At 39.1% G+C, this 27402-nt stretch overlaps 1 protein-coding gene across 1 annotated transcript; it reads right to left on the bottom strand.

Moving 5' to 3' along the window:
* Positions 1-1229: 1229 nt before the first annotated feature.
* Positions 1230-27058, bottom strand: LOC114706624 (interferon-induced very large GTPase 1-like). The gene is made up of 2 exons (XM_028889101.2): positions 26987-27058; positions 1230-8920 (listed from the first exon to the last, which is right to left on the bottom strand). The coding sequence occupies exon 2, from the start codon at positions 8914-8916 to the stop codon at positions 1633-1635; it is 7284 nt and encodes a 2427-aa protein (XP_028744934.1). The 5' UTR covers positions 8917-8920; positions 26987-27058; the 3' UTR covers positions 1230-1632.
* Between the last annotated feature and the right edge of the window lie 344 nt (positions 27059-27402).

The following is a 27402-nucleotide window of genomic DNA, read 5'->3' as shown; positions in this document are numbered from 1 at the left end:
TTCCTGATATACTGTTTCCTCAGAATTTTCATTTTGTAATTTACTTTGCGCAACCTGTTCCTTTTCATTATAAAGCTTTATAAATATGAACACTAGTAACCACATGACAGAGTCTACACTAGACTGCCTTGAGATTTTTTTCTGCCAATGGAATTAATCTAAAACTCTTCACTTAAGCCTCAGGCAGACTCTTTGGATAAGAGCAAAAACAGCCACTTTCTTCACCAAAATATTATAAGAGCAGTCTCTAGCCCACATACTAACATTCATCTCCTTTGAAACCTTTTGATCTCCGCAGTCCATCAAATTACATTCAGTAACACTGTATTCCATGCTCCTATTAGTATGGCCCATTAAGCAACATTTAAAGCATTCTACTGCTCTCCTAACCCAAACTCCCAAAGTCACCATTACTCCAAACAATAACATGGTCAGGTCTACCACCACAGTATCCCAGTTCCTGGCACAAACTTCTATCTTGGTTAGGGATTCTATTGCTTTGAAGAGACACAATGACCACAGCAACTCTTATAAAGGAAAATATTTAATTAAGGGGTGCCTTATAGTTCAGTCATTTCATCATGGTGGGGAACATGACAGCATGCAGGCACTTGTGGTGCTGGAGCTGAGAGTGCTACATTTTTCAGACAGCATAGGAAACCTCAAAACCAGCCCCCACAATGACCCACTTCCTCCATGAAGGCCGTATCCACTCCAATTAAGCCACACCTCCTAATAGTGCTACTTTCTATGCGATTATGGAGACTAATTACATTAAAAACACTACAACCATGTTTTCTCATTAGCCTGAGAAGGTAAAAACACCCACTTAAAGAACTTTAAGGCAAATTATAGCTTATCCCCAGACATATATGTTGGTTGAATTTTCTATTTTGTTGTTCTAAATGGATACATGGCTAGAGTTTTCCTGCCTTGCCCACAATCAGGACAAATCTTTGTCACCCGCCAGTCCCACAGCCGCTCAGACCCAACCAAGTAAACACAGAGACTTATATTGCTTACAAACTGTATGGCCATGGCAGGCTTCTTGCTAACTGTTCTTATAGCTTAAATTAATCCATTTCTATAAATCTATACCTTGCTACATGGCTCATGGCTTACCGGCATCTTCACATGCTGTTTGTCATGGCAGTGGCTGGCAGTGTCTCCTTACGCCTTCCTGTTCTTTCTTTTCTCCTCTCTGTTAGTCCCGCATATACTTCCTGCTGAGCCACTGGCCAATCAGTGTTTTATTTATTGACCAATCAGAGTAATTTGACATACAGACCATCCCACAGCAGCTGAAATGCTAGATTTATCTTCTAATAAGACAATTTCTAATGAGTCACTATATATCTAAACAAGTATTCAGAATAATAAAGTATTAAATAGGTTTTTGAATGCATATTGATTTTTTCATATATTTTCATGTATAGTACATTATATTTAAAGCAGGAGAAATCAAGACAGAAAAATATTTCTTTAGTACAAAATCTTCAGGTCTTGAAATAGTAACTAATTTATTTTTATGTATTTCATTTATAAGCAATAATCTTGAAGGTGCCACTTAAATTGACTTTCAGATTCTTTGGAAAATGTGAACTTTGTGTGGCAGTGTTAGTGTTTGTTTTGTCAATTATTATTTTTCAAGTCATCAAGTACTTCTTGCTTTGTGATTTTGGTCCATGGATCTGGAATAGTACCTAACTTTATAAATTTTTTTTCATATTTCTTTTCAAGCTCTGATCTGAATTGACAAACAAACCATTTCCAATACAGCTGGGTAGATGAGTCTGGGGTGATGCTCCACGTGGCATAATCACCTCCTGCTTCTCGATATTTCTTGTATGGGAATTTCTTATAATCACCTAAATAAAATGAACCATTACTTGCTACTGAACTATTACAGATGTCAGTGTAAAAGTACTCTGTTTTTCTGTAATGCCATCCATTGACAGCATTAGGACGGTGGAACGGCACACTGTGGTCTCCTTCATGTTGGGGAATGGTATTAGTACAAATTGCTTTACAAAAAGGACACTGTTTCCAGCAGCCACAGAGATGTTCAGAGAGAATTTTCTCAATATCAGGAACCATTTCATTTATGTCCTTACTTGAGCAGTCCTCTTCTACCTTCTTCATTGCAGGATCCAAAGCTGCACTCATGGCTTCTTTGAGAAACTCCATATCCTTTATCTCCTGGTGCTCAATGCTTATCAGGTCTCTTCTTGGAAAGATCAGGTTGCTCCCTAGGTGATCACAGAACAAATCCAACCAGGCAGAAACAGTGCTGCCTTTATCTTTAGCTTCTGCTGTGGACTCATGAATGGCAGTGAGGATGGCATTCTTGATGTCACCTAAGCTTATTTTTAAGAAAGTCTTTATTTTTTTACCTTCGTTTTCAAAACAGTATCTTCTAATGTGGTCACTATTGTAATCCCTGAAAAAGGATTCTGGATGATGAATGTATTGCCAATACTTATCAAAGTTTTCTTCTTCTGCTAGAGAAATGAGAATATGTTTCTCCAGGTTAGCCCTGTTTCCATTGAATGCAGGGCATGTGGCTCTCATGTTCCCAGCTACTTTAAGACCCATTTGCTCCCATATAGTGGCATAGATAGCAGGAGTGAGCTTGAGCCACAGGAAGTCAACAAAAGATGTGATGGAGGTGGCACCTTGGCAAGAGATCTTAAAACTCATGAAGAAATCATCTTTCTTTCTCTCTAAATAGTTTACAGGATCATTTTCTCTTTTAAATGCCATGTTTATTTCCTTGAAATGCTTAGATGCTTTTTGGAATAAGCATAAGGATAAATCAATGCTGTAGTCTCTGGTAAATGTATAGTCTTCCTCAGGAGGTACAGATTTCAGTTCATTTTCTATTATCCTCAAGATTTCATGAAAATCATTCTGGCTGTAATCACGTCTTTGCTTCTTAATGTTTTTAATTCTTTCATTAAATATTAAATCAATGTTATTAGTAGTCTTCTTAATAGATTCTTCATGACATGTTTCTAAGCCTTTTGTAAATACCATATACCTTTTTTTCACTTGGACATGTTTGGCATAATTGATTACAAACATTTCTCCAGAGTGCTTTTTAAGTCTTTCCCCAATGTTTTTTGCCTTCTTGAAATACTCCAGTAGGATGTTTTCAGAATCCAAATCAATGTCAGGCTCTTTGACAGGAGGTACAGTCAAAGAAACATTGTCGATCCAATTTGTCCAAAGTTGATCAAATTTCTCATATAACTCTTTATCACTTAATTCTTTACCCTTCACACTTAAAGCCAATTTTTGGCTCTTCTCTAACAATTCATTCTCATATTGTGACTTTTGGTTATCTAGTCTTTCTTGACTTTTTTTAAAACTGATAAGTTCATTTCCTATCCTTCTGGTGTCTGAAATAAGTGCATCTTTAAGGATTAGTAGCTTCTGTTCAAAATTTGCTTTCCACTGCACCAATGTTTCCCTACCTGGGTCTTCTTCAAAATATTTGTCAAATTTTTGCTTGATGGTTTCATATTTCTTATTAACTAGACCGACCAGTGTGTCAGGTGTGAGTGTCAGGATTTTCCCATTCTGAATCTGATTGTTCAGCTGATTCTGTAAGTCCAGCACATGACTCCTCAGCTCCCAGGTCCAGTGGTTATACATGGTTTCCAGTTTACTCATGGCTATGATCTCTTGGGTGTTCCTGAAACTGAAAATGAAGTTCTCACTGATAAGGGCTTTCCACAAATCTTGAACTCGGAATTTTACATCTGATATCCTCATGATCCTTTTCCTGGATTCTTGCTGGGCAGTTAAAAGAATCCTACTCTTCAGTTCCTGGACATTGTGACTATATTGAGGATTGGGAGGGGCCATTGGGGGATTGCCATCCCAGAGGTGGGCAAAGTAGTAGACATGACTATTGACATCAAATTTGATTACATCACTGAAGCGGGTTATGTTGGAGCACTCTTCCTGTTCAGCAGCTAATGCTGTCATTTCATCCAGTCTCTGTTCCAGTCTCCTCCGTCCTTCCATAGTTTGGTCTTTGGCTGTAACTTCTCCCACATTTTGATGAACAAATAGGCAACTGGGGGAAATTTTCACTTGTTTCATTCTAAGAAAGGCCTGGGCAACTATTTGTAGAATATCTTGTATCTCTGATGGATTCTCCCCGAAAATATTGACCAGAGTCAAGTTTCCAAGACCAATGACAAATGTTGCCAACTCATTGTCCCAATTGTGGGTTTTGTTGTTGAGTTCTGGAGCCCGAAGTCCTTCTGTGTCTACAACAAGCACAAAATCAAAGCCAAGTTCTTTTGTGAATTCCTCATCTACCTTCAGGAGCTGCATGTAGGCCCCCTTGGTACACCTGCCTGCACTGACTGTGAACTGCAGCCCAAACAGGGCATTCAGCAGGGTGGACTTCCCTGAGCTTTGTAGGCCAAGGACGGAGAGAATAAACAGTCTTTTATCTTTAATTTTCTCTGAGATTTTGTCAAAAACAGCTGCCACCCACTTTAGAGGCACATATGAAGCATCCCCATCCATCAGCTCAATGGGAACACCAGCTACCATCAGGTCTGCAGCAATTTCAGGGAGGCAGAGAAAAAGGCTATCTCTAAAGGAGCAAGTTTCTTCCAGAGCTTCATAGATCTGGCCAACTTCTCGGAGAAGATGCTCAATTCCTAAAGTGCACTTAAGAATCTCAGTAGAGATGGATTCTATCTGCTTCTGCCAGAGTGTCAGGGAGCTGCTCTTCTGTGCCTTTTGCTTTTCCTCCTGTACCACTGACCACAAAGATTGTTGCTCCACATACAAATTCTCCAAGTGTCCTGAGGTTAGATTTTCTAAAACCACATTTAACCAGTGTAAGAAATAGAGTTTGGGGTAAATTTCTAAATCTTCTTGGAGAATTTGTAGAACAGAGCACATTAAAGGATTGAGAGGATACGCCTTTTTAAACTGCTGGCATCGTATTTTTTGCTTTTCTATCTCAATTTCACTCTTGTGTTGTTCAATGCTCCGATTCCCTTTTTCTCTCAGATGATAGAGTTCCTTGTCCTTCTCACACCAATGGTGCCACAGCTGTCCCTGCAGGGGCAGCAAGTTTTCTTTTATCTCAGATAACTTTGATAGCTTCAGGAGGTCCAGTATAGTCTGTGCCTTTTCTTTGGCTTTGCTCATTTCTTTTTTGTCTTCATCAATCAGAAATCCTTGTTTTCTAGCCATCTGTGAACAGTCCTCTAAGTTGAGAGGAGTGCCAGAGAGTTCTAGCAAATGTTTGATGGCATTTGTGAGCTCCTCTGTTAATTCTGCCTCATTTCTATTCCTGATGCCAATTCTCATTCTTTTACCAGGATTATTGGCTATAACCTTTTCTTTGTCATCAACCAAACAGATCAGAGGTTTTGATGACTGACAGAGGTGTCTGACAAGATTCTTGTTTTCTTTATTGTCATCAGAAGCTGACATGAGGATCACAATGAGAGAAGAGACATCCTGCAGGAAGCTGAGTTGTTGTCTATGTTCCTTGGCATCTCCATGAAGATTGGTGAAGGCCACACACTTGTCAAATCTGTCCTCACCTTGGCCCCCAGGACAGAACCAGCAGATCTCCACCACTCCCTCCATCAGGAGACAGTGTTTGCTGCTTCCTCTGCAGTGTCTGTGAAAAAACACATCATGTTTATGTTTACTCATCAAAGAGTTCATGATCTGAGATTTGGAAGCAGAGAGGCCATTTCCAACTCTAATGAAGGACACAATGGGGGTAGAGATACAGCACATCTGCTGATTCTTGTGACTGTAGCTCTTGTCCTGTGGTGATTTACTTGACTCTTGCCAACTTTTCCTAATTTGTCTGAGAGACCAGAGAGAAAATTCCATCTGAGAAGTGTTGGGATTTGGCACCACAAGGGGGAGTGCAAATTGACAAATGGAAAGTTTGGACAGAATATATTGCCTGGCAAGATCATCTGCACAGTGAAAAATGGCCATCTGGATGTCCATTGGGTGAATGTCAGGCTGGGACTCAGTGGGTGAAGAATTAGTGACTTCATCTCTGTCATCAAACAACTCTTCATATGGATCAAAAGTCTTATTTTCCTGGTTGCAAGGAACTACAGAGACTTGGGTTTCTGTATTTTCAGCATTTTTGAAGACTAGATATCTAAACCCACAATCTAACATCAGTAGCTTTTGGAGGAAATAGAAGGGAAGTTCCTGTTCAGATCCTGGCTGTGTATTGTGCACAGAAGTCTTATAAATCTGGTGGAAGTCAGCTCTGCTCATCCTTTTTGGGTAGTGATGTTCTAGACCTAGACGCTTAAGTAAATGTAGGAAAGGTTCTTTTTCTACCACCCCTTTTTCATTGTCATCATTTTGTTGTTCATAAGTTTCTTTCTTTTTATTGAGGAGACTTTGCAATTGTTTCACCTCATCCATCAGCAAAGAAGAGATGGTGTCTCCATAGTTCCCATCAATGAGTAATCTCAAATTATTCTCTAGATTTTCCCAATTGTGATCTGTTTCAAATTTTGTGAGGACATGTGCAAATTTTGTAGACAATAAAGGCTCCATATGCTGTCTTGTCAATGCCAATCGTCGTGTTTTTTCTTCTGGAGAAATGGTTGAGACTCCAACTGTGGTTGTCAGAGCTTTGAGCACTAGGAATGCCTGTGCCCTGCCTGTGCAGATGGTTTTGAGCTCCTGATATCTGTGTTGGACAGTTTGTATTTCATCCAGGAGGAAGTTTATCTCAGAGCACCCCAGGAGAGGCTGAAAAACTTTGCTTTCCAGCTGATAGCCTGCACCAGCTGCAATGGAGAGTAGCAGCAGCTGCATGTCTGGCTGTTCTGCTTCTCCAAGGTAGTTCAAGAAGGAGCCAAGAGCTCTGGTGACCTCACAGGTGGCCTTTCTGTGAGCTTCTTCCACTGTTTCTGAGTACCTAGACTTGACATTTACTTCTATGAGAGATTTTTGGATTTCTTTCAAAGTTTTAAGGAATTCAGAAAATTCAGTGATCTTCACTTGCTGTTCCTCTGAGTCTTCCTGGTAGATCCACTGCATGATTGAATGTGCCTGAGGAAAGTTTTTCACTTTGTAGATATGAGGTTCTAGGAGGCTGCGGAACTGAGATTTAATAAACTGAGTTTTTTGAATGGATGGGTTTTTGCAAAAGTTGAAAGTGTTTATGAGAAAATTCTGCAGATCCAAATCTGCAAGACATCTATTAATCCAAATGTCATATCCTTTTGGTTTGTGAGCCAATGTTTGCATGAAATCCATCAGGTTCTTAAGCTGTTCTTCAGGGTCAGAGACCTTCCAAGATTTCACATTATTGAGGAAATTTCCTGCCTCCTTTATGGAGCTAGACAACTCCTCTCCAGCCTGGATGTGGGCAGCAAGGCCAGTCAGAGCAGAGTAGTTGTCTGCCAGGCAATTAGCTACCAGAAAGGGGTCCTTAAAATTGCTTCCGTGGTTAGATAGGATGATGTCCCAAGTGGGCACTAGCTGAAGTTCTCGGTCAATGACAGACCAGGTTTTGTTGCTGCTGAGAAGGCCTGTTGTCCACTGAGCAACTCCATTTGCTTCTGGTGGTCCACCTATCTGGGCCACAGATAATTGGACTTTGATTTGGAGCTGTTGATTGCTTGCATTTTTGTAGGATCTTACTGAATGTGAGTCTGATTTCATCATCCCTCCACCAACCTCAATTCCAAAGCTACTGTAGCTCCCTCTTATGTAACTCTCCAACGCCTCTGCTGTCTGCTGCTTCACACAATCCAGCTGGTCACTTTGGAAACCCTCTGCAATGCCCTTCCAGCAGTATATTCCCCCAAGGTGCAGAGGTCCTTGATTAGCATGAGAGCCAAATCTGTTGAAGAAGTTTTCAGTCCTGTTCCTCAGTAAGAGGAATCTGTCTGGTCCATTACTATGTTCCAGCTGTTCTTCAATGATTTTTAGTTCCTTGAGAGCAGCAGTGGAGAGCTGGAGCTGATCAATTCGAAAGTGGAAGGAGGCCAGGGGCACATAGCTGAACTTGGCTGAACAGAAATAAGAATGCTCTGAATATGATTCATTGATGTCCTTAGAGTCTGACTGATTACTTTGATCTCTACCACCTTTCAGACTAAATTCCCAGCATCCATCCTTGGCTGATATCGTTGCTCCAAATCCCAGCTTCTCCACAGTTTTGGTGAACATGATTTCTTCTTGAGAAGATGTAAATTCTTTTGCTTCCATCCTTTTCCCTTGTTCAGATCCAAAGAGGAAGAATTCCTTGGGAACTCTGAGTAGTTCTTCTCTCCTTGAGACCAGGTCCTTTTGGTAGCAGGTCTTATAAATTCCCTGCAGGGCCAGCCCTCCAGATGCCCATCTTACCAGATCTCTATTGGAGAGGTTTCCACTGTAGGAAATTTTCTGCTCCATGTTCTTGAGATGTCTCTCCATTGTTTCAGTGACATCTTTTAGGGGCACCTCAGGCCCTGGCCAGCACTCTTCAGGGATCTCTATTGCTTGCCTCAGCTCTGCTTCTTTCCTCCTCACTGCTTCTTCCTGTCTGTTCTTCCCTTCTGACTGCAAGGCCCTCAGTTCCTGCAGTGTCTGTCCTGCCTGCCTCTGCCTGTTCTTCATCATCTCCCCTGGAGTTTCCTGGAACTCTGCAACAGTCGTTGGCTGTGAGAGGTCAAGCAGCTTCTCCAGAGCCTTTTTCTCCCATGTGTATTGTGTCTGGGACTTCAGCTTCTGGAGGTCTTTTTCTTCTAAGTGTTGTAAGGCCTGGGCACAGGTCACACCCAGGTCTTCCTGAAGTTTAGGCAGCCAGTAGTCAACAGACAACCCCACTTCTGTCAGCATCTCCTGGAGATCTTGCCTTCTGCTAGACTGAGGATCATCAGGGGTGCATTTTATGGCTGCCATGACTCTGTAAAGAACAGATACTTATTTAGTCTTTATCCCAATTGTACAAAATCTTCTACACATGATTCAGTGTGTGAATGTTCTAAGGAGGCAATTCTCAAAGATTCTCATGCCTTCATGTAATTGTCTGATATATATTTCTTTAATGTCTTTGTCATATCTTTTTGTTTACTCAAAATAGTGTGTATTTATAGTTGTTGTTATGAGCTTCAATGTAATAGACTGATTTTTGGCATTTCCTCCTACATTTACTCAACATCAAAACCAGTAAGCTAATGGTTGGAATTTTAAAACATAGATGACAACTCACTTTTTATTTTGTAAATAAGAGTATATCTGCTGATTAACTTTTCTGCATTTGTTTCTATGAAATCTATGTTGACTGTTTCCATTCATATATCCCTAAATACATCTCAAGTTATATAATATTCATTTAATTTCCTATCCTTACAAATGCATTAACTAGTTGACAGAAAATAATCATAGAGAGCCAGAGGGAGTCTGGAAAATGAACAGACAGATGTGCAGGAAGTCATAGAGAGGAACTTTGAGAGTTCAGTACTTTTTGTTTTGTAGCAATGGAAGAGGCCTCTCTTTCTGAGATGACAGCAAAGAGGGAAGGTCAGCTAGTTGCTCCTCAACCTCTCTGAGCTAGCAGATTTTCACCACAGCCTCTGATTCATGAGTCTGTGTTGGTAAATAAAGCAATAGAGATTTAGTTAAAAACTACTTTTGGTGGCAGCAGCAGGTTGTGGATACAGTGAGTCATAAAGGTCCCTCCAGGCCACTTCCAGGGAAGCAAGCCAGTAACTGCAGAGCCTCCATTACTGGCTGAAACAGCAGTCAGTTCAGGTGCAGCCACAGTGCCAGCAGAAAAACAATATTTTGGCACTCCAACATGCGGCACGACCACAGACAAAAAAAATTTACTCCATCTGATGCCTCTACTGCCACTCTTGGGTATTCCAGAAGGCAGCCTCATGTTCAGAAATCATGGAACAGGACTGAGTTTGCTGATGGTCAGATGTGGACAAACTGAGAGACCTGGGAAGTACTTTAAGAGGGAGTTAAATAATATTTTAAAAAAATCTCTCCTATGTTAAGGATGGAAAACATCATAATGTAGGAGTTAGGACCCTGTATAGTGCAGCTATGGATGGCTTGAAAATGGAAACAGTAAGTGAGGGGATAAATGACCTAGCTGGGATTGGCATAATACTAATTATAATTATTATCGGTCTGGTAATTCATATAAATTCTTAATATCCATAGTGACTTCTATGCTAAATAAAGAGTGGTCTGGTAATTGTGCCAAATATGAAAAGTTGACTGATAAGATACAAGCTTTAGAAAGACATGTCAATGAAAATAATAAAAATTTGACTGATAATATTTAAGCCTTAGAAAGACATACTAATGAAAATAAGAAAAATACTCAAAGACAGAGGGATTTAGATAGGAACCTACCACACCACTGCATGATAAACCTTGGGCTGCCCAAGGTTATTAGAAAACCAACCTTAGTTTATCCAGTTACTATACAGGAACAATGAACAGACAATAGGCACCCCTAAGATTATGTGGAAGTTAAATGGAATCCTATAGAAATATTAGATTTGATAATATTTAAGCAAGTGGTCATGTTATATGCATTCACCCTATGTGAAGCACATGTTAAATTTATGGGCAAACCAGAACAGAATTATCCCCCAAGACTGGAAAGATTTGGTCACAACAATATTGGAAACTAGTCCTCAGTTACAATGGTAAACATGGTGGAAAGAGGAAACTAGGATCATAGAACAACAGTATAAGGCTAGAAATACTGATATTTCCCAAGTTTGGTTACTAGATGAGGGCCTATATTCTAAATCGCAAAGGCAGATTGATTTTATGATCATAGCTAGGTAATATGTTGTTTAGCAGCTTTAAATAGTTGGGACAAGGTGGAAGAATCAGGGAAGAGGTCTAAGTCGTTTACTAAAATTATACAAGCCAAAAAAGACTTTTTGCAAAGATTGACATCAGCTGTAAATAAAATAGTAGATCCAGAGGTCAGATAAATATTAATTGAATCTTTGGCTTTTGAAAATGCTAATTCTGAATGAAAAAGGGTGACTAGGCCTTTAAAGGGAAAAATCAACACCAATAGATGAATAGGTTAGAAATATGGCTTATATTGCATAGCATGTTGATGATGCTACTTTGATAGGAGTAGTAATTTCTAAAAAAATTAAGAAAAAAAATATCAGATATTTTAATTTTGAAAAATAAGGTCATTTGAAAAGAAATTGTTGGTGGGGCATTCCTAGAATCAATGTTCTTTTCTAGAGATAATCCAAACAATACCCCAACCTTCTGGATTAGGCAGAAGGTGTGACAAAGACCAACATTAGACTAATTAATGAAGATCAACAAAGGATAAGCAAGGCAACTTTTGCCATTGGGAAATGCCTTAGGCAGCCTTTTGCAGATTCCAATATCAAATTTGGTTCTACTATTGCCTGTCAGTATGAGAGAAACTCATCTACAGGGCATTAAATTAAAAGACTTAAGCACTGTTCTGGATGTGATCAAGGGCAGAGCAGATTCAGTAGATAAAACAAAAATTCAGGAGAGACCAAAAAAGCAAGTATTTTGGTAAACTGCTATAAAAGATCAAAGGCCAAAGCCAAAAATTCAAATATATGGCATTGTAATAGAAAGATTACTGGACAAAGGAGCAAAGGTAACAATACTTCTACCAAAACCTGGCATCCAGATTGGCCTTTTCAGGAGTTAACTGTTCCGCTTTTAGGGATTGAAACTTTATCTCTGCTGTGGGATGTCTTTCTGTACACTGTGAATATGTATTGTCCTCATTGGTTGATAAATAAAGCTGTTTGGCCGATGGTAAGGGAGTGTGGGGCCCTGGTCTCCTCCCATATTGAGTAAAGCTGTTGCCTGCTTGCCAGCCTTGACCAGATGTCCTCCCTATGCAGATTCCCTGCTGGTTTCCTTCTTCCTGAACACTCACTGGATGTTCTTTGTTCCTGTATCCTGCATTTGGTGTAAACAGCTTAGATGCAAGAATGTAGAACATTCGGTAGTGAACTTCTGCCCTCTGGGGATCCTCCATTGTGCTGTAAGCCTGTATTTAAGGTTTCCTCCCTCTTTCAATAAACGGCGATTGACATTCCGCATTCAGCCATGGCGAATGACTCGCTATCTCTTGTCTCTTATTTTTTAATCCACAGCCCCTGCTCGGACATGGTGAACGGGTATCGGTAACGCGGGCGTTACTGCAACAAGGTAGAATAAGGTTAGGTGGTACATTCAAACTGGAGAGAGAGAAGAAGAAAGGAGAGTGGGGAGACCCCAGCCTGCTGCCCAAGGAGCAACAAGATGTCATCAGACCAGTTTTGCCATGGCCATGAGGCAACATATAGATTAATAGAAATGGACTGAGTTAAGTTATAAATAAGAATTAGCTAACAAGAAGCCTGACCCATAGGCCATACAGTTTGTAAATAATATAAGCTTCTGTTTGTCTACTTGGGACTGAGTAGCTGTGGACACAGGTGGGAGATGTTTGTCTCAACTGCAGGGCCAGGCACCACCAGAGAAACTTCTGGCTACATATCTCAGGTAAAACAAAGTACAAGTTGGGTCAAGTATAGAGGGTCAGAAGGACAGATAGGAAAAGTAAAGCCATAGGGCTAACATAGCAATGCATTTATGGGGATATGATTTGTTGCAGCAATGGAAGACACAGATTAACATTCCTCAGATTTCAGAAACAAAACATAAAGAATGCCTCTGAGATAAATATTAAAAGGTATTATCGGGAACAGTCACAGACTGTTAAGTTTGTACATAAGCAGGACACAACAGCTGTTGGTCTTCCAAAGGTAGCAACAGTCCTACCTTTAAAATGGTTAACTGACAATCCTTTGTGGGTGGAACAATGACCTCTGACATCAGAAAATTATAGGCACTAAAACAGCTGGTACAGGGGCAGCTAAAAGACCAACATATTGAAGAATCAACCAGTCCTTTTAATTCTTCTATATTTGTTATCAAAAAGAAATCTAGAAAATTGAGAATAGTAACATATCTGAGGGGTGTAAACAAGGTGATTCAGCCAATTGGCTCTTTGCAGCCTGGAATTTCCTTGCCTTCTTTATTACTTAAAGGATGGTATATTATAGGATTGATTTAAAAGACTGCCTTTTTGCTATACCTTTACAAGAACAGGATAGAGAAATTTTTTGCCTCACAGTACCTACTTATACTCATTTCTGGCCTATTAAGAGGTACCATTGGAAAATTCGTCCTCAAGGACTGCTAAACAGCCCCACCTTGTGTCAATATTTTATACAAAAGCCATTTCAAATAATTTGTAAACAATTTTCTGTTTATCAATATAATTTACCATTACATGGATAATACCTTATTGGTTGATTCAGATGTAGATACCTTAAAAATGTTTGATGAAGTAAAGAGAATTTTGCCTTTTTGAAATTACAAATTGCTCCTGAAAAAAATGCAAAGATGAGATTCTATTAGTTATTTAGGATATAAAATAGGTTTTCAGAAAATTCAACTGAAGAAAGTACAAATAGGAGAGATCAATTACAAACTCTTAATGTTGGCAAAACTGGATGTCAATATGTAGAAGATTGCAAAGAGATCCACATATATTGCCATGGACAAAATTCAAGTCCAAATGAATCAAAGACCTCAACATAAATCCAGTTACACTGAACTTGATAGAAATTAGGAAGTAGCCTTGAATGCACTGGCACAGGATACCACTTCCAAAATATAACACCAGTAGCACTGACACTGAGAAAAACAATTAATAAGTGGGACCTCCTGAAACTTTGAAGCTTCTGTAAGGCAAAGGACATGGCAAACAAGACAAAACAACAGCTTACAGAATGGGAAACAATCTTCACCAACCCCATATCTGACAGAGGGCTGATCTCCAAAATATATAAAGAACTCAAAAAACTAGACATCAAAATACAAATAATCCAATTAAAAAATGGGCTACGGAGCTAAACAGAGAATTCTCAACAGAAGAATCTCAAATGGCTGAAAGACATTTAAAGAATTGCTCAGCATCCTTAGTTGTCAGGGAAATGCAAATCAAAATGACTCTGAGATACCATTTTACACCTGTCAGAATGGCTAAGATAAAAAACACTGAAGATAGCTTATGTTGGAGAGGATATGAAAATAAGGCGAATACTCCCCTGTTGGTGAAAGTACAAACTTGTACAGCCACTTTGGAAGTCAATATGGCAGTTTCTCAGAAAATTGGGAATCAATCTACCTCAAGACCCAGCTATATCACTCTTGGGCATATACCCAAGGAATGCTCAAGCATACCACAAGGACACTTGCTCAACTATGTTCATAGCAGCATTACTCATAATAGCCAGAACCTGGAAACAACCTAGATGCCCCTCAGCCAAAGATTGGATAAAGAAAACGTGGTACATATACACAATGGAGTACTATTCAGCAGTAAAAAACAATGACTTCATGATATTTGCAGGCAAATGGATGGAACTATAAAATATCATCCTGAGTAAGGTAACCCACACTCAGAAAGACAAAAATGGCATGTACTCACTCATAAGGAGATACTAGACATAAAGCAAAGGATAACCAGACTACAACCCACATCTCCAGAGGAGCTAGAAAATAAGGACAACCCTAAGAGGGATGCATGGTTCACACTGGGAAAGGGAAATAAATGTTATCTCCATGAGTAAACTGGGGGTGAGGGGTATAATAGAGGGTAGTAGATGAGGGATGAGAACATAAGGGAAATGGGATGGTCAAGCTGGGGGAGGGATGGAGTGGGAGAACACTGAAAGAAATACCTTGATAGAAGGAAACATCATGGGAATAGACAGAAACCTGGTGCTAGGGAAGTTCCCAGGAATCCACAAGGATGACCCAGCTTAGACTACAAACAATAGTGGAGAGGGTGCCTGAGCTGGCTTACCCTAGTAATCAGATTGGTGAATGCCTTAACTGTGATCATAGAGCCTTCATCCAGTAACTGATGGAAGCAGATGCAGAGATCCACAGTCAAGCATCAGGACAAGCTCCAGGAGTCCAATTGAAGAGAGGAAAAAGGGTTTCTATGAGCAAGGGGCATCAAGATTATGATGGGGAAACCTACAGACAAAAAACAAGCTAGTGGGAAATCATGAACTTTAGACCAACACCTGTGGAGCCTCCATGGGATTGGACCAGGACCCCTGAAGAAAGGAGACAGTTGTTTAACTTGATCTGCTTGTTGTTTTTTTGTTTTTTGAGACAGGGTTTCTCTGTAGCTTTGGATAAGCTACCTTTCTGTTATAGATATCTTTAACACATCCTTAACTTGATCTGCTTAAGGGGGCTCCTGGGAGTAGGATCAAGATCCATCACTGGTGCCGGACAGTGGTGGCACACGCCTTTAATCCCAGCACTCGGGAGGCAGAGCCAGGTGGATCTCTGTGAGTTCTAGGCCAGCCTGGACTACCAAGTGAGTCCCAGGAAAGGCGCAAAGCTACACAGAGAAACCCTGTCTCGAAAAAAAAAAAAAAAAAAGAAAAAAAGATCCATCACTGGTGCATGAGCTGGCTTTTTTGGAGCTCATTACCTATGGTTGGACACCTTGCACAGCCTTGATGCAGGGGGATAGGCCTGGACCTGCTTCATATCCCACATATTCTTGACTGAAGTAAGAGAACAGAAATTTCTCCTTTTGCTTTTATAAATTGAAACAGTTTTCCTATTAGTTCAAAGACATTTTCATTGTTTATTCTTCAGGATTTTCTACACAAATAATCATTCATCTGAGAATAAATGCAGTCTTTATTTATAACTTCCCTATATATAACTTTTGTTTCCTTCTTAAATTTGTTTACTGCCTAGAATTTTAAGGAAGTTGAATAGGAGAGATGAGAAGGGAAATCTTGACTTTGTTCCTGATCTTGGCACAAACCATCAAGTTTCTAATACTAAACTGTTTAAATTGTATTTAAACATTTATATAGAACAGATATTTTTTACAGGGTTGAGAAATTTCCTCCCTTTTCATAGCTTGCTGGGACATTTTACTCATAACTGCATATTGGAACTGATCAAATGCTTTCTTGTATTCATTGATAATAGCAGATAACTTTTATTCTTTTCTCTGTTGGTGTAATATAGTGTGTTAAATAAATGTTAGGCTATTTTGTCATACATACAATAAATTCCAGTTGACCATATTATATAATTTCTTTTATATGTTCTTTTATGAGTTCCTGGAATAGATTTTCAATATTTTGTTTTTTATATAGAATTCCTTTCATGTAATGTCTTCATCAGTTTCTGGTAGTAGGGTAATACTGGCGTCAGAGAATCAACTAAGATATTCATTCACTTATTATTTTCTGGAAGAGAATATTTTCAAAACTGATATAATGTTTCATATATTTGGCATAATTCCCTTTTGAAAAATGGCTCAGGTATTTTCAATTTTGTAAGATTATTCATTGTTAATTTATATAAAATGATATATGTAGGTCTGTTTTAAACTACATATTTCATGTTTACTTTTCCTTTGTGCAGTAGATTGGATCAAAGCCCTCCTGCACATCTCCAGATGGAGTTCTTATCCAATCCTGTCTAATCCTTCATGTATAAGTTTATATTTTTCATCTTGACAAACACAATTGAGTAAAGTTCTTTGCTCTTATTAATAAGATTGACTTTTCCCCTTTCTTCCAATTCTTTGTTCCTTATTTACATCTGACATGTTACACAGCTATCTACACTGTACATCTTTCTATATCTAATCATGACAACTTAAATTTTCCATATATTCTATGTATAGTTCTTTCCTTAATCAGAGCCCTCATTAGAATTTCTCATAATACTCTCTTGGGGGTAATATAAGTTACCTCAAGTGTGTTCTTCCATGTTCTTCCAACTTTTTTCTAACATCCACTTGCAATGATGTATTCATATTATCCAATATTATGCAATATTCAACTGTCATAACAGTTAAGTTCTCTGTATCATTTTTTGTCTTGTTTTATTTCATATTGTTATAACAAAGTACCTGAGACTGAAAATCTAAAACTAACTAAAATTACTAATGCTCAAATATCTGAATATTGGGAAGTCCAAGATCAGCACACAAGCACCTGGAGAGGAGACTCTTATTGCATCAGGGTATACAGAAGACAAAAAGGCAAATAAGCAAAAGGGAATTGAAATATTTCTTCTATACTGATATTAATCCTACCAGTTAAGATATGGATTGACTAGCATGCTAGCTAGTTGCTGTGGGATGTTCTGTATGTCCTGTGGGAGCCCTTCTTGGGTTCCTCGTGGCTTTACCCAGCAGGTCCGTATAGAGGATGATTAGGACCATGGGCCTGAGTGCAGGTGTTTGAGATGGTCTGCACTTGGCTGTGCTGGGGGATGGTCTGTATGTCAAGTTGTTCTGATTGGTTAATAAATAAAACCTGATCGGCCGTGGCTAGGCAGGAAAGATAGGTGGGACTAACAGAGAGGAGAAATAAAAGAAGGCTGAGAGAAAGAGACGCTGCTGCAGCCGCCGCCATGACCCGCAGCATGTGAAGACGCTGATAAGCCACCAGCCACGTGGCGAGGTATAGTTTTGTAGAAATGCGTTACTTTAAGATATAAGAATAGTTAACAAGAAGCCTGCCACGGCCATACGGTTTTGTAAGCAATATAAAGTCTCTGTGTTTACTTGGTTGGGTCTGAGCGGCTGTGGGACTAGCGGGTGGCAGAGATTTGTCCTGACTGTGGGCAAGGCAGAAAAACTACATCTACAGCTAGTTATCTGACCAATTGAGATATGGATTGACTAGCATGCTGGCTGGTTAGTTGTTAATGACACAACCTAGAATTGTAGAAGAATGGTCTTCATGAGAATCTTTCTAAATCATGCTACCTGTGTGCTTGCCTTGTTTGTTATCTTGTGTAGAAACACCTAGCCCAGTGGGATTGGAACTTCTCCATGGTGCATGAGCCAGCGTTTTGGAGTCTAGTGCCTATGGTGGGACACTTTAAGCAGCCTTGGTGCAGGAAGGAGGGGACCTGCCTTAACTAAATGCACCAGGCTCTGCTGACTCCCCACGGGAGACCTTGCCTTGGAGGAGGTGGGAATGGTGGGTAGGTTGGGGAGGAAGGCTGGAGGGGTAGGAGAAGGGAGGAGAGAAGAATCTGGTTGGTATGTAAAATGAATAGAAAATCTCTTAATAACAAAAAATTGAAAAAAAGAAACACCTAACCCACTGTGGATCATACCTTAAGTTGGGCTTGCCCCTGAACCATGTAAGATTGAAGAAAGCTAGCAAGCAAGCATTTAGGCAGTGTAGGTGTGTTTGTTTCTCTATGCTCTTAATGTGATATGACTAGCTCTCACCAGCTCCCACCTCTTTGAATTCCCTGCATTGGTAGAATTGTCAGATAATATAAACTCTTATTCCCTTAAATTATTTTTAAGTGTATTTTGCCAGAGTAACAAAAATGAAACGAGAATGGCTGCAGAGTGGAAAATGTTCAAAGGGAAGAACATCAGGAAAAGGCATGAAGGAGTGTTGGGGTAAAATGAACTATATCATAGAAAGCATACAATTTCTAGGCATGGGATCACTAATTACAAAACTGAGTTGTAGGGTAGCAGTCTCAGGTTGTAGTAATCCAGGAGGAGGACACTCAGGTTGATAGTTTCTGTATATACTGTCAACATCTGCACTCAGACCAGAGGAAGTCTTTGCCACTGTCCTCTGAGCCTCATCATCAGAAAACTAATACTCCCATCGGTCTGAGGTATTGGAGTCCTTGACATAGTAGTGCCATATCAACAACACACACTCACTCAGGACTTCATCTGCTCTTTACACATTCAGTCAATACTTTCTTTTCCTCTCAGAAAATAATAATCAGTCTTACCTATTTGAGAACCTTGTAAGCTGCCTTAATGACCTGGCTGTTAAGGCATAACTTGTAATACAATAGTGATATGAATTTAGCTGTACCCAATCACTTTCTGTTCAGATTTAATGCCTTGTTGAGATGATACCCAAACCTGGTATCATTAGAATCCAAGACTAAACAGGTAATATGACCCAGAGGAGAACTTAACCCTATTGTTCTGCTAAATGGACATAGTATTGAACTGACACTTGACTTATCATTAGACTATAGATTAGTCCATCTTTCAGGTTTCATCAGAGAGGTTTCTTTTTATAGATGGAAGCAATTAACAAGAGGCTAAGAAGTTGTCAGGACTCAGATAACAGGAGACTGTGGAATTCTCAGTCTTAATTGGGACATCTATATCATACCCACACCTTTCAAATATTAGGGATTCTTGCAGGAGATGGAGCATAAAGATTGTAAGAGCCAGAAGTGGTGGATAAGTATAAGAAAATGATGTTTTCTGGACACAACATGGAAAGTGAATATGTGAACTTAAGTTGTGACAGCATGCACATGATTTACAAAACCCAGTCCTGACAAAAATCTCATCATGGAGAGCATTGTAGGTACAAAGTCCAAATAGTTGCTGTGAAGGTATTAGTATTTGATAGCTTTAGGTGGAGTAAGAGTTAATTTTCTTTAAAGGTGTGGTCCTTGATAGGTTGACCATGCTGCAGTGTATAGCCACACACCCAAGAGTATATGGCTAATACAAACTAGACTTTCTGAGTCTGAGAAAAAAAGAACACAAAGTTGGGTCAATAGGGAAGGGTAGTGGGTCTGGGAAGAGTTGGTGGAAGTAGACAAATATGATCAAAATACATTGTATGAAATTCTGAAAAAACTGATAATTATTTATAAAAACACAATAAAATAGAAGTTTAAATGGAATATTGACTTAGATGTTAAGCATAAAACTCCAGTCTCTTAGAAAGCAAAATAGTAGAAATCCTAGACCTTTCCCAGTGTAATTATAACATTTTGGATATAAAACAAATGGCACAAAACATTGACTTGGTAGTATTATAATTTGTGTCTAAACTCCTATCAAAAAGTAACATGTTAAGAGGATTAATACCCATTTGGTACTCCCACTGGGAGATGAGGTAACACTTAGGAAGTGGGGCCTAGTTGGAAGAGACAGGTCATTCATAAGCAACCCTCTGATTGTGAGTTCTGTTTTTCTGTCTCTTTGACTGCCTGTCTGTGGATTTTGCTTACAATGAGGTGATTATCTTTGCTCTGTCCTACATTTGCACTGTGGTGATGTCTCATCAACAGAGCCATAGCAATGGAATCAGCTGACCAGGGACTGATCTCAGGTACTATAAACTACATCCAGTTTCTTTCTTTTAAGTTGATTTTCTCAGATATTTAGTGAGAAAAAAACTGACTAGCACCATTCAACTTCATGAAAAATAAAAATCTCTGCTCTGTGAAAGGCAAAATGAATAGAACAGGAAGCTGACACATAGGCTCAGAAAAAATAGAAAATATTTAGTAAAAAGTATCTTTAAGACAAATAGCAAGAAAACTAAGAACACAGTTAAAGATTGGGTCAAAGACTCTATCAAGTTCTTTACCAAGAAGATTTACAGATCACTTATAGATTTAGGAAATGATTTTTTTAAATATGATGTGTCATTTTAAAAATGTAAGTGAAAGCAATCACAAAATATTATTATTAAATTGAACAACATCTATGCTCCTGACAATACTCAGTGCTTGTGAGGAAGTGGAGCAAGTTATATAGATTCAAATAAGCTAATACCATTCATGAAGACTGTGTAGATTTCTGCAAAGCTAAACACTTATCATAGAATGAAGCAATCATATTTCTTGGTATTTTCATACAGAAGTTGAAAATGTGTTCACAGAAACATCTTCATTCATATTACATTGAAGATTTATTCATATTTGCTAACTAAGATAGATGTAAATAAGATGCCTATTATATGCTTGTATCTGAAATGTCCTTAATGGGATCATGTGTTTGAATACTTGTGTCCAAGATGTTGGCACTGGTGAATTTAGAAACAACTCTTGTTAAAAAACAAACAAACAAACAAAAAACAAAAAAACAAAAAACCACTGACTCTATTTTTTCTCACAAGATAACTGAAACAAGAAACAAGATGAAAGTCTGACATCTCTCTGCCTTCATTGTATGTCTGTGCTTGGGCTGTAGGAATAGAGATAAGTATTGTCCTTTACATTTCCTCTTGAAGGACAGTGAATCTCAGAAGAGAAAAACCCAGGAGGATGAACTAATTACCTCTTAGATAAGGAGAACTTTTCATGAGGGCTGGGCTCCATTCTCTGTGACAGGTGAATAGATGAACAATTTAACAATTATGGGACAACCTTGCAGGAGTGACCACCTTCTAGATGCTGGGACATTGATAGGTTCCTGATGTGCAGAATCACAACCAGACCAGGATTGCTCAGTTGTGCATACATTTTTCTCTCTCTTTGAATCTAAATTTCCCATGCCAATACCCTGATAATAGATTTAGGGACCAGGTCCCCTGTATGTGTTTACCCAGTGTGGCCACATAGAGCAAATCTCCTCTCTTTTTTTTTTTTTTTTTTTTTTTTTAACCACTATATATCACTTTAACTGGTGACCAAGCCAAGATCTTGGGTCTTCTGGGTCTCTAGTTTTATCCTAAAAGCTTTGGTCAGATTCTTAGTGTAAAGAATTACTCTTACAGAACGACCTTTCTTTCTATGTGAATTAAAAGTATAAAATCCTGGATGAAGAATTATGTAAGAGTTAGATGAGACCCGTGTCTGCTCCTCCCCCCTTTTAACTGAAGACAGGCTAGACATTAAAATTCCATTAAAATTCCAGTTCATTGACTCATAAAACATTAGTGAAATTACTTACTCACATTGATCTGTTAAAAGTCAAATAGTAACTCTGACAACTTTAGTTAATTTCTCCTCCCTCACAGCTCCTGGACTGTTTGAACCTCCTCCAGAGAGAGGCCAAAACTGAATCTTTCCCTCTCATATGTCAATTTCCTGGCCACAGGGAGAATAGTGTCTATCTGACTATTGGCCTCTTCCTCGTCATGTCTTTCTCCCATATAAGAAAGATCCTGCTCTTGGCCAACAATATGTTTCAGTGAGTACTCTCCACATAAGCCCAAACAACCTGAATCAGATCTCTGGAACTTACATAAATGTCAAAGGAGAAAAGATAGCTCATAGAAGGTAGCACAGTCATATCTGATGGGAATGGCAAAAGCTATAAAGTCAGCACAGCTGAATGACAAATATCCAGCAAAGCTGAGCCACAAGATCAACATTGTGACCATCTTACACTTTTGGTTTTGATCTTCACATGTTGCATGTTAGGGGAACTTTTAATATTTGTACAACTTAAGAATATTGAATTTATGGGAAATTTCTCATGAATCATTTATCTTTCTCCCAGGAGTACTGCTTCTAAGGATAGTCCTGAGCATACTACTCCCCCACTGTAGGGGAGATACCTTTATCTACTTGATGATCTCCCTTAAGCCCTGTAGGTCATGGTGCACATAAAGATACCAAAGATCTCTTTATGAGGCTCTGAGATATTCTTGAAACATCTACCCCTGTGCTTACTCAGGAACAAGATAATCAGAACAAAGTAAATTTTAAAAGGTCAACAAGATCCTGTGGGCTAGAGGAGTTGGCAACAGATCAGATTATAAACCTCTTCCTACTATATATTTAGCTGATTATGTGGCATATTTAGCAACAAAGTTAGATTGGCTGGAGTTACTTCTGGCCTACACAGGTTTATATTGATTGACAAAAAATGGTGTGGAGAAATAATAAAAGAATGAGGAACCAGGACCTTCTTTTCTTAGAAAAGTTAACTTGTGCAGAGCCACTATGGTGTCATATGATCAAGGAACAAAAGAATACTAGGATTAGATATATGAATAATTTCTATAAAAATATAAAATGTAAACATTGTATTATGTCAGAAATTGAATAATAACTGCAGCAGCTTTGACCTGAGGATTTTTCTTGGGCCTATTACTGACTGGAACTCTGAACATTAAAAGTTAATAATACATTGCTCCAGACATGGCAATCTGCCCAGGCTGACATGGAGATTTTCTTTCCATCTAGAGTCATTGAAACTGCACGAGCTGCCTAAAAGCTGGATTACAGAGTTGATGAGAAAAAATTATCATCACCGTTTATTAATGATAACTAAAAAATATGCAAGAGGAAGCTAAACACATGTCAGAGGACATAAATGATATGATCTGTGTTTTGGAACAACATGAATTTATCCTTGCTTACTGAATTATGTGTAAATAAAGAAGCACTCTGACTGCCAGTCACTCAGGTTACAAGATTCTCCTGACCACCATGCTTTGCTCACTTCTTTCCTCATCTACTCCTTGCCTCTCTTCTGGAACCTGCCAACTGCTGGAACTGCCCCCCAGCAAGATGGAGCAGAAACTAGTGTTTTGCCTTCTATAGCATTTATTTCTTTCAGCTTTTAATGACCCACCTCTCTTGCATGGTAGGCTAAGGTCTAAAGAGAGGCACATGTATTGGTTTAAATATTAAGGCAACTCCACATAGTTAAAAGGGAGGTTTATTTTGTGGGGTAACTTACAAGTGAAGGGATGGGTTACAGGGTCTGGGAAAGGTGAAGCACAGTCCAGCAGTGTTCTCTGGAGAACTCTGTTTAGTCTACCTCCAGCGTCTAGGATCCAGGAACCAAGAGAGTTCACCCATCCGGATCTGGGGTCTTCAGCGGTCCTCTCTCAGCTCCGCCTTGTAGGTGTGACAGTTACTAAAGCCTCAAAGGAGGCGGTATTTCCAGGTCAAAGCTGGAATGGCTACCCACTACATCTCCCCCTTTTGTCTAAATAAGAAGGTTCTAACCTAATACAAGACTATATACAATAGGAATAATTATCAAATATTGTCCAGGAGTAATAAGGGATAATGACCTAGATAAGATGAAACTACAACCAACTTGAACAATATCAAACAAGAGACACATACTAAAACCCAGAGAAGTCTGGAGCATAGGTAAATGGCATGTTATAAAGATCATTCCAAAAGGTGTCCTATCATAAAGAACCTAAATCTAATAGTTAATAAGTTCTATCTAAGATTTTATACACACACACACACACACACACACACACACACACACACAAAGTTGTAACTATAACTGATAGTCTTCAATCCCATCAAAGACCTGAGAAGGAATATAATGATACCTGAGAAATGGAAGATGGATACAAGCAACTTTCGGGAGTCTTGCAATAGTAGACAGAGACAGCAGGCAGCCTGGACAGTCACCTAATGTTTCTCTGAGTTTACCTTGTTGTTCTAAACTTTTTGTCTTTATTCTCAACCAGCTTTTTTTTTTTTTACTGTAACTGCTGGCTATATTTTAGAACAGCTGAAATTAACTGATGCCAGTCATCTGGAATGATTTTATGTGAGGTAGACCATGAATTTAACATCTGTCTTATGTATGTGGAGTGTATCCCATATGTAACTACCACTTCCTTTATATTTTTAAAGTCCCTTGTTGAAATTGGTTATAATGTATATGTCATATATGGCTCAGGGTGTGTGTCTTCTGTTGGTTTCTCATGGGTGATGACAGGATAAGCCATTGTGTGAGAACCATTTGGAGATATTGCAACCTGTATGGTCTTGACCTTCTGCTTATTAGTTCCCTTGTCATGTTTATTGAGAGTTTCTTTTAGGGCTTGCAAACGAGCACCTAGGGTCTGTTCTAGGGAGTGAACCTCCTCTCTTGCAAGGGATTCCAGATTTCTCATGGAAGTTTTTATGTTTTTTTGAAACATGATTCCATGGACCTTATCTTATCAATTAATGATAATATTTCTTTTTTATGTAGTGTCTGAGTAGCTACAACTTTACTCTGGAGAGTTAGTGTTTTATTTATTAAATATTCATATTTATTATCAATAAAATCAATTTTGGGTACAAGCCTGTTTTGTAAATCCTGGTTAGCAGATTCCAGAGAAAGAATCTTTTTATGTAAGCCTTCATTGTTATCTTTTAAAGCCTGTATCAGTCCCAATAATGACTTATCTTTGTTTTTATTATTAAACCAGTATTTGAACACTGTGTGAATTATTACGATAAATGCCAAAATGGTACAGGTCAGATATGCCTTAGGAAGGTCGTATATTTCCAGGAAAAATGTCATTCATCATACAGGCAAAAAAAGTTTTAAAATTCTTGTAAGGTAATGTTGTCGGCCATATTACAAGAATTACTCAAAATTTGTTAGTCAGTTTTAAGGTGTAAAATTATCAAGTACTTTTACTTGAAATAAAATGCTAATTTGTCTGTCTTACCCTCCAGTGGTTTTTGGGGTGTAGTAGCGCTTATCAGCCAGCAGGAGGTGGTATAGCTCCAAAGCAGGTCCTGCTGGCGACATTTGCTGGTGGCAGCTGAATGCAGGAGCCGAGATGGCAGGGATCCAGCACTCAGGGAGGAGGGGGAATGCCTCACTCACAGTGGTTTTCCACTGGTCTGAGAGCTAAGCTGTTTCCCCCTCCCCCCCCCTTTTTTTTCTTTTTCTTTCTTTCTTTTCTTTCTTTCTTTCTTTTTTTTTTTTTTAAGGAATGGAACTGTGTAGGCATTCTCTAGTTATATGGAACTCTGCAGGCAGCTTTATGTACCTGCCAGTCCGGGAGGAGGCTGAGAGTGGGAGCCATCCAGGCCTTTGGAATTTGCCCCATGTTGGGCATCAGGTATTTGTTTAATATTAAGGCAACTCCATGTAGTTAAAAAGAAGGTTTATTTTGTGGGGCAACTTACAAGTGAAGGGATAGATTACAGGGTCTGGGAGAGGTGAAGCACAGTCCCTCAGTATTCTCTGGAGAACTCTGTTTAGTCTACCTCCAGTGTCTAGGATCCAGGAACCAAGAGAGGTCCCCCATCCAGATCTCTGGTCTTCAGAGGTCCTCTCTCGTCTCCGCCCTGTAGGTGTGACAGTTACCGAAGCCTCAAAGGGGGTGGTATTTCCAGGTCAAAGCTGGAATGGCTACCCACTACACACATGGGTCATCCCCCTTCACTTCAGCTTGCCATGATCACTTGCCAAAAGGTAATGTGTTTTGAAAAGAAAATGCATCTACGGGCTCCAGGAAGTAAAGGTCTCAGGTCCAACTAAACCTTGTAAGAGAACAAGAACTTCTATGCTTGAAGAGGAAGAATATCCACTGAGAGGTTTTCTATGGTGATATTTTATTTGTACTGAAATGTGATTTTACTTGTATGTTAATAAATAAAGTTGCCTGGGGGTCAGAGTTAATAGCAAGCCATAGCAGAACCCAGGCGGTGGTGGCACACACCTTTAGTCCCGATCACATGACAGACAGATCTCTGTGTGTTCAAGGATACAGCCAGTATGGAGACACATACCTTTAATCTCAATACTAACCATAGAAGACCTGGAGGTCTGTATAGACAGGTAGTGATGAGGAGGTCATGTGGTTGGGTTTACAACCAATGAGAAGGCAGAACAGAAAGTTTATATAAAGATACACAGGAAGTAGGTCTCTTTCAGAGGTGAAGGATGACAGCAGGCAGCGAAGGGAAAGAAAGGGTTGTTTTTTTTTTTTTTTTTTTTTTTTTTTTTTTTTTTTTTTTTTTTTTTTTTTTTTTTTGTCTCAGCTCTTAGCTACTGCTCTGACCTCTTGGGCTTTTAACTCTGCATTTGGCTCTGTGTTTCTTATTTAATAAGACTGTTACATCTACCGTTTTCCTATTTCTCCTTGGGTGACATAAAAGTATTTCATATCACTAACTCTAGAAGATGGAAGTTGGAGACAGTAAAGTTTGTTTTCCTCAGGGTTGGCTTTATCTCATGTTTTCAGTCAAGCAGTTTACAATGAATTTATATTCAGTACCATATTATGTTTGTGGCACCAGCATGTAATAATCACCATGTCTCCAACAGCCCACTTTACTTTCCATCAATTTCTACTTTCTATTGTCTGTTCTGTTTATTCTGTTTTGTACTTGTCTGTCCACCCCACTTCCCACCCACTCTTCCACTTACTTGTCTCCTTGAGGACAGGTGGCAGCTCCAGAGAGAAGTGCAGGAAGAGTGGTTGGGTCTACAACCTTCCTGAAGGAGGCAAGGCTGCTAACTGTAAGTTACAGCTCAGTGTTATTTATAGGAAGGCAGGTGCTGAATTGACCTTCAGCAGGGTAAGCCTCCAAGTCCTTTCTGGGAAGAGTTTTACGTTATTACTATTTCTATTATTAGTTGCATCTCTAGGGAGAGCAGAGTACCATTTATAAGTAGCTAATCTCATATAAAAGATTAAGAAACTAATTTTTTAGAGTTTGCATGAAAACCAACTAGGGTAGGCAAGCTAAAGATCTTAGTAGCTTTAAGGAAGAGAGAGCTAGATGAGAGAAGAAAGTCATGCTTTCTGAATCAAAGGCAGAAATCAGGCAGGTGTAGGGTAC

This window comes from Peromyscus leucopus, chromosome 1, assembly GCF_004664715.2.
Source record: "Peromyscus leucopus breed LL Stock chromosome 1, UCI_PerLeu_2.1, whole genome shotgun sequence".
Classification (NCBI taxonomy): domain Eukaryota; kingdom Metazoa; phylum Chordata; class Mammalia; order Rodentia; family Cricetidae; genus Peromyscus; species Peromyscus leucopus.
Note: the sequence above shows the minus strand (reverse complement) of the source record. Positions and strands in the feature narration are given on the sequence as shown.

Coding starts and splice junctions, on each gene's coding strand:
- LOC114706624 (XM_028889101.2), bottom strand. CDS start 8,916: ATGGCAGCCATAAAATGCACCCCTGATGATCCTCAGTCTAGCAGAAGG.